The sequence below is a fragment of the Poecilia formosa genome, unplaced genomic scaffold (assembly GCF_000485575.1).
Source record: "Poecilia formosa unplaced genomic scaffold, Poecilia_formosa-5.1.2 Scaffold318, whole genome shotgun sequence".
In the NCBI taxonomy this organism is placed as follows: Eukaryota; Metazoa; Chordata; class Actinopteri; order Cyprinodontiformes; family Poeciliidae; genus Poecilia; species Poecilia formosa.
The window spans coordinates 143,301-151,618 of NW_006800257.1; the positions used below are offsets into that span (position 1 = coordinate 143,301).

Sequence of the window (8,318 nt, forward strand, 5' to 3'; positions counted from 1 at the left end):
TCGCTCCTCTTAGCAGAACTAAGAGGACCTTAACCAGGGTGTTCATGTTCAAACATGTTCAAACATGAACACCCTGGTTAAGGTCCTCTTAGTTCTGCTAAGAGGAGCGAGTGAAGTTCAGTTATTACGGCTCACATAGAGCCAGGTTGGTTTGTTTGAAAACCTGAAACATTTAAATGTGACAAAAGCAGAAACAGAATAAATTGATAAAGTATTAAATACTTTTTCAAACCACTGAATGTAAATAATAATCTAAGTTAGAAGAATCACATGTACTGTGCTGTCAAATAACTGATCTGTGTCCTCCAGTGGGGGCAGGAAGGTCACTATTTCTGGGACTCACCTGGGTTTGGTGGAGGGGATCACACACAGCCCCACCCTGCAGGAAGTCATGCCTCTGATGAGCAGCAGCTATCAGGTAACCCTGCAGACAGAAACTCTGTTCTCAGCATACAGTGAACTACATGGTGCTACGTTTTTATTTTCAACAGACTCTCGTCTATAAAACACCTGCAGCCAAAAACCCTGCGGTGTTCAGCAGCAACGTGTTTCTGAAAGTAGCCAATAAAACGTTGGAGTGCTCAGAGAAAATAACTTACTATCCTGACCCAGAGTTTACCAGCTTCACAGCAGTGAAGGAAGGGAAAGATGTCCGCATCACTATTCAGGTACGGCAGGTTCTGTCCACATTTGTTCACTCAGACATGTTGATGTTATTATTGAAGGGGAAACTGGTTTTGTTCTTTCAGAAAAAGGCAGACAAGCTGCAGATGACAGAAGCAGAGCTGTTGGTTGTGGGAATTCAGAATGAAGTTCAACATTCCTGCATCATAATACCTGAAGAAATCAAGACAGAAACCTTCATCTGTGAGATCAAAGACCTGCAAAGCTCTGACATTGATATGATCAAGGTGAATCCTACAGTTAAAGTGGTATAAGTTTAATTGAAATGATGTTTTTTATTTGCAACTACAACAGCTTTACCAATCAGTCTCTCACATTACTTGCAGTAGACCTTCTTCTGATATGCATTTATAGTTTTAACTTTTCTTCTGATTCCAGCTCAAAAGTCTTTTTAATTAGTTCTGTCTTTCTTTTCAAGATCAATTATGGAGAAACATGGATGAATCTGCGTGTTTTGTCTTCATTTCATAAAGTCCTCCTGATCCTGCGGCTCTTGCTAATACCCTGCGTTATCGCTGGTAAGTATCTGAATGAGGATGGCTGATGTTTTGATCCACCAGCTTATTGTACCAAATAATGTTTGACTTTTTATCTGCATTTTCCATAAGTAAGCTATTATAGTGAATGCCGTGTTAATGTGGTCATTTGTCAATGAGCAGGACATTTCTATTTGCTCTTTCATACAAATCAGCATCAATGATTCCACTCTGAACCTATTTGTCTTTCAGTGCTGGTGTTTATTTGTCTGCGGGAAAAACGAAATTCACGGTTGAGAAAAACCAAATCTGATCACCTGGAACTGGAAGACACTGCTGAATGAAGAGGTTGAAGAGCTTCGTACTTGACAGCTTTATGTGCAATGACATTTCTGTAGTTATGTATCTCGGTGAATTCAAATGACATGATGACTTTCCATGCAGCACCTTAAAGCATTACTATTTCACAGAAAGTTCACAAGAATAACCAAGAAGTACTCCCATTATTTTAAGGTGCCATAAATATACACAAAACATTTCTTCATTATGGATTTAATGAGTCATTGTTTACTTTAAAGATTAGGCAAAAGCAAAACAACGTTTTAAACAACACTTCTAAACCAGAACTATCAGTCTTGTTTAGGCCACATCCTACTAAACAATTAGCCATTCAGTTTCTAAGCCCTAATAGAAAGTAATCTGACATACTCCTAAACAAACTGTGGTGGTATAAAATTGTACTGTGTGCTGGTGCATGTTTATTTTTATTATGTTTATTATGTTATGCATTTAGCTGCAAAACAAATTGTCCCTTGGGGGCAATAAAGTTTATCTGATCTGATCTGAGCAAAGCTCTGATGCATGTTAATGTAGAACATTCTGGAAGCTCATGTCAATCCTGAGACTTTATACCCAAAACACACACTCAGTGTCATGCTCACGAACACAGTGTGTGTTCTTGTATAGTTCTTGTATAATTAGATTCAAATTCTTTAGTAAAAACAAACAAGTAAATAAAAAATAAAGTGCTATTTCTTCTGCTCTTCATAAAAGCCTATACCTGAAATTAAGGTGCTTTTTTTTATAACTGAACACTGGCTTTAATGTTACGGTTCTTCCTTGTGAGTGGAGCGTCTTCACTTCAAGTCTAAAAACCAACTTTAACAAATGTCACAGACAGAGAAACTGTTTATCATCAGAGGGCGACAATCACACCCTGAACCAAATACATCAACTATATTACCTAAAACAGTAATGTCAGCAAAATTTACTTTCTTACTGTTATTTTTGTTTTCAACTGCATTTTAAGCACACATATTTAGAAATGTTCTTAACTTCAAATTTGCCATGACAACAGCAGCAGACGGGAGAAGATAAAAATTAAAAGTGCTACTTGCAGGGAACAAAGCAGTTTGAGAATCTAAAATACAGAGAAGACAGAAGAACTAAGATATATAGAATCATGATCAATAAGAATGTACATTCATATGAAGCTTTTGTTCATCAGATATGAAGTATGTTTTAAAAATAACCTATAAGCAGAGATTAAACATACTAAGTATAGAACTTTTTTTTGGTGGTCTGATGTGACTTTCTAATATTAAATTCCTGGTTTTATTAAATAAGTGGAAAATAATCATATAAAACAGCAGAGCTGGTAGTAACTAGTTACGTTTACTTGAGTAACGTCTTGGAAAAAATTAACTTGTATGAGTATTTTTACTATGCTGGACCTTTTACTTTTCTTACTTACTTTATTTCACTATTATGAAGCAACGCTACTCTAACTTGAGTCAAAGTAACTTTACTGAATGAAGAACAAGTTTGTTTTAACCAAACGTTCACCACAAACCTAAAGGTTTTGTTAGTTTCATAAGTTTTATATTGAAGGAAATTGATTTTTAAAATTTTTTATTTTACCTCATTTGGTTGTTTTGTAATTATGTTATTTTATATGGTAATATTTACACTTTGATTTTAAATTACCAACATTTCCAAAGAACTAAATCTTGGTCCGTCTGATGATGTAGTTCTTAAATTTTAAATGATTGATGTTTTGATCAGTTACTGAGTAGTGGAGCAGATTTTCATCAAATACGTTTTTACCCAAGAAATCCCAAGAAAACAAAAATAAAAATCATAGCAAAATGATACTGATACTGATACTATTTACTTTTACTTCAGTAAAAATATGTTGAAGTAATAATAATATGATTTTATTTATAATGACCTGTATATCATGAGATCTCAAAGGGCTACAAAGACTTAAACAAACAAAGCACAATTACAATAAATTATGATAAAAAAAGACTAAAAATATTCAGTTCACATTTAGAATGTGAACTGAATATTTTGTGTAAGTAAGAGTAATTTTTCTCAGTCTAACTGTAATGAAAGCTTGAAAACAGTCAGTGTGGAATTAATTAAAAGAAGCTTTTCAACAGAAGGAAGTATGAAATAATCATGTAGAAAATACAACAGACTGACATTTTATAAAACTAAAAGTTTACTCCAGTACCACTTAGCTGGTTTCTGAAGTACATCTTAAGAGAAAACAGAATCAGTGATCTGGTGCTTCACTGTGTGGCTATAGTTTGTTCTGTTTTCAGTGTAAGGAACTGATGTGTCTGATGTGTTAATGTAACAGCAGCATGAGAATGAGCACATATCCAACCACAGGCAACCAGGAAACACTCTTGATCAACTCTGTTTGAATCACCTTTTCCAAGTAGTCTAACATTTTTACAAGATATTCATAACATTCATTCATTTAAGTCAATTGTAAACTCTTCTCAGAGTATGAAATATTATGTTTTAATGTTTTACTTTAGAAAGTTCAACTAAAAGTTTTGTTTTGCTTCAGGTTTGACGGTTTTCATTCCACAGGCAATGAGAATCAGAAGTGGTGTTGATGAACTTTAAATTAAAAGCAAATCTGGTCAAATTTAGAAACGTCGAAGTTTCTGCAGCGACCAACGCTAAAAAGTGATCAATAACTTACTGAAAAGCTTTGGATGACAGCTACTTCCTGTAACTTCAGGAAGCTATAAAGCAGAGTTGTGAAGACTTTATACTGAATCCCAAAATAAGTTTGCTTAATTCTGTTTTAATCGCATTTATTTTTTTAGATCTACATAAATCAGATTTTAACAAGAAACAATCATATAATGTTCAGTTAACAAGTAATTTACAAGTTACAGCCATTAGTAGGTTTCATGAAAATTATGTAAGAGAAATAATTTTTTTTCAATTTGAACTCAGCTGATAATTCTGTTGAACAGTCTCACTATATTTTATATTCTTAATACTCAGGTTTTTATCTGGTTGCAAATATGTAAATAATGACAGTTTTTCTGTTTTTTCACATAGTTCATGCTTGAAAAAGTATTAATGTCATAGGCATTAATTCTTTTTAGTTATTAAAAAGTATTTTCTTATTTTGTTTTATTTGTTAATTGCAGTATGGTTTTGTCATGTAAACATTTAGAACGGCCTTGTTGCTGAAATGTGCTATAAAAATAAACTTGTCCAGTGAGTGATCAGACAAAATGAGCAACAACTGGACAATTCTTGGACTGGGGACAATAAAAGGCCCCAAAATGTCAAATTATGCCTCAAGTCATAAAGCCTCTCAAGTTATGCAGGAGCATGCTATTGGCATGAAAAAAAGTACACAAATACAGAGTTTTTATTTTTTAAGATTAAACAAATCTATAATAATAATCACCATGATGCTTAACTGGCATCATAGTGATGCATCTTATCTCTAACATATGTGGTGAGAGAAGAAATGCTAATTGAGTTCATGAAATCTTCCATGTTAAGATAAATAACTGTGTAAGATGCACGAACATTTAGACTAGACAGAATTCTGTACATTTAAAGACATCAGGAAGATTTAAACATCCCTGTTTGCAACGTTTGAACAAAGTATAGTTCAAACCTTTAATCGTGACACTGGTCAAAGTTCTTTTAGTGATACTTTTGAAGTTGTGTTACAGCGTTAGAGTGCCATGCCAGTGCAAGAACATTCTGAAAAGCACATTAATCACCAGCAAGACACATTTTTTCACCAATTCAAATCATTCACAGTTGTTTCCAGTAAGTGATAGAAGATATAATCAGTGTGAGAAAAAATAAAAGACTATAGCATATCCGTAAATCCGGTCATATTTTGTCATATTAAAACACAAATCTTATTACATTTTAATTAGATTTTATTTGATAGACTTCCACAAATCAGTGCATAGCTGTCAAGGAAAAAGAAACAGATGCATGTTTATTTTACAAAAGGAAACTTTTTACAGTCAAAACTCTGAAGTGTTGGATTCATTTGTAACTCCCCCCAAATGAGGCCAGTCAGCAAGGAGGAAGCCACAATACTAACACATGGAAAAACCAGATGAACAGAGGGACAAACACCTTCAGAGACATGATCTGTGGTCTGATGAAACTAAACTGGAAATGTTTGACCATAATAACCATTGTTACGTTTGGAGGAAAATATGGGATCCTTCTAAAGTCCTGACTGTGAAGTATGGAGGTGGCAGTATCATGTTGTGGGGCTTTTTCTTTTTCTTTTTCTTTTGTTACAGGAGAAACTGGTGCCATAAAGCAGATGACATCACGAGGACAGGACATAATGTGGAAATATTAAAGTTAAAGTTTGTCTAAATGGACAATGACTCTAAGTGAATGTTACTGGGAATCTGGACCAGCAGTAAGAGGCACACAGGCTGAAGGGACATGTAGCCAGTCCACTGTGGCTACACATAATCTGCCATTTTAATTAGCCAACTGGCTTGAATGGGAATCAGAATCACGATCTGTGGAAATGTGAAAGACATGATGCAAAATACTGAGAACATACATCTAGATTATATATGAGAAATAAGCATTTTTTCCCATGATTATGTAACTAACCTAAAAACGCTAAAAAGGATTAAAAGTGTGAATCAATATTTGGATTCTGAACTTTCACTTTGGTCTTTGTAGCTGCACAAACGGCATGTCTTAAATGACAAAAGAAAGTCTAAATTAGGTTATATAACATTTTCTTCCCCGTCAACCAGTGACACTGGATGGCTTGCTTTTTTGTTTGCATTGTATTCTATGCTAACTTCCCTATTTTTGACTGAGACTCTGCGAGGTTTCATTTTTGTTGTTCACGTCTGTCTTAAGCGTTCATTACATCTTCGATCCAAGACATCTGGCATTTCACTAGTTTTCATCTGGCAGGTTTTACAGTTCCAGGAAGCTGAGTGATCCTGAGGCGCAGCAGAGACGATCAGAGCTTGGTCTTCTTGACGACGCGTCTCTTCTGGCACTGACAGATGATCATCAGCACTGAAAGACAAACAGTTATCCTCTGTTTAGTTCTCCTTTTCACTAGTTCAGTGACTAGTGTAAGTAGTTCCTGTAACATGAAATTGTGGGATATAGACTAGAGGGAAAAAAAACTCAAATTGACCATGTTAAACAGTAAGTGGACCATATTATCAGCCATGTTCATGACGCAAACTTACCAACAGCAACAGAGGGGAGGAACATCAGGCGCAGGATGAAAAGGACCTGATGGAATAAAGATGGATTCCACACCTGCACTATTGTTTCTCCATACATAATCTGGAGATATTAAGAAATGTTATTTAAAACTGAAATTTTAGATGCCCAGAGTAATCAATGAAAAAATAAAAGCATATTTAAAAAGTATAAGTTAGAATCATAATGGCATTAAATAATAATAATATAATAATAATTGTAATTATAAATAATAATTTATTGTTCCAGCAGTCTGTCTTATAATTACAAGGCAGTTCAAATTGTAGTAAGTTGTTTGAGAAAGTGATATACCTTTAACTGATTAAATATGACATCGGTTGTGTTTTCAACCTCACAGACGAGCATCTGTGATCCATATTTAAAGCCACTCTGATTCACAAATTCATAACTATTGGTAGTTTCATATTCATCATCTTTATTCTGCAGGATGCAGGGATACTGCTTCTCATCCTTAATGGCCCATACTGACAACTCGGCTGTTGTCATCATCAGTCTGTCTGTATTTTTCTAAATAATACAACAAAACAAAACAAAAAAAACAAATCACTGCTTTTTTAATTTATTTTTTTTACCTCTTATAATCTATTTGTCATGAAGAATGCTAAATAAAAGAAGAAGAAAAAAAAAAAAACTCACCAGTATGGTGATTTTGATGTTATCTCCTGTCCTCTTGGCTCTGAAGCTGATAAATTGCGGGTCTGGATAGTGAAAGATTTCTGCTGAACAGCTCAATGTCTCATTGGCTACTTTTATATACACCCCATGTCTGTTCTGCTTAGAGGCCTTAAAAGGAGGTGTTTTATAGATGAGAGTCTGTAGAGAATGTATAAATATTTATTGTTGAATACAATAAAAAAAACCCGTCTGAACGTGACGATCTGATCAAATACATTGACGTGATTAAACCAGATAAAACACTAAAAATGATCAGAAGGAGTAAATTAGGTCACACTGTGATTTCACACAAATCATAGGATTTGAACAATAGCTGGTTAGACAAACAAGAAAAACTACCTTTAAGCCTGATAACTTAGCAGTTTAAGTCACACTTATGACCGAAACTATGTGAAAAAGCCTGACAGAGCACTGTGCGTGCGTGTGTGTGTGTGTGTGTGTGTGTGTGTGTGTTCACAGACCCACCATAGAGTTGATGTGTTCAGGAGGTGCTTGTAACTGCGGGGGTAAATTTACAGGGCACTCTGGGCCTCTGTAACTCATCAGCTCTCGGTCATGCTGGTTGTGTGCGACCATTTCCACCGTATCCAAGTAGGATCCTGTGATCGTGATCTTCCTCTTCCCACTGGATGATTCAGGGCAGCAGCCAAAAGAGCAGAAAATATATTAAAATGTCCAGGTATATTATTCCCATGATTGGAAACATTCCACAGTGCTAAAAATAACAGGTCTTTCATTGCAAGCATTTTGTGATAAACCAATTCTGGACTCTACAGAAACAATTAGAATCATTGTTCATTGTGTCGTTTGCATGAACTGAGACTAATGATAGTTTTGAGTGAAGTTATGATTATAGTTATAAAACTGAGGAATGCAATGGCGGAAAAGACTGTGTATCATTAAACACACCGCTACCTTCTC

The 8,318-nt window shown here is 34.8% G+C and overlaps 1 protein-coding gene across 1 annotated transcript in view; it reads left to right on the top strand.

The window, feature by feature from the left end:
• The window catches only part of LOC103152580 (plexin-C1-like), a 13,319-nt gene extending 10,781 nt beyond the window's left edge, over window positions 1–2,538 (top strand). The window contains exons 14-16 of the mRNA XM_016661194.1: window positions 750–911; window positions 1,103–1,202; window positions 1,413–2,538. Of these exons, the coding sequence (XP_016516680.1) occupies window positions 750–911; window positions 1,103–1,202; window positions 1,413–1,504 (354 nt within the window). The 3' untranslated portion in view covers window positions 1,505–2,538. The remainder of the gene's footprint in view (window positions 1–749; window positions 912–1,102; window positions 1,203–1,412) is intronic.
• Window positions 2,539–8,318: the final 5,780 nt, after the last annotated feature.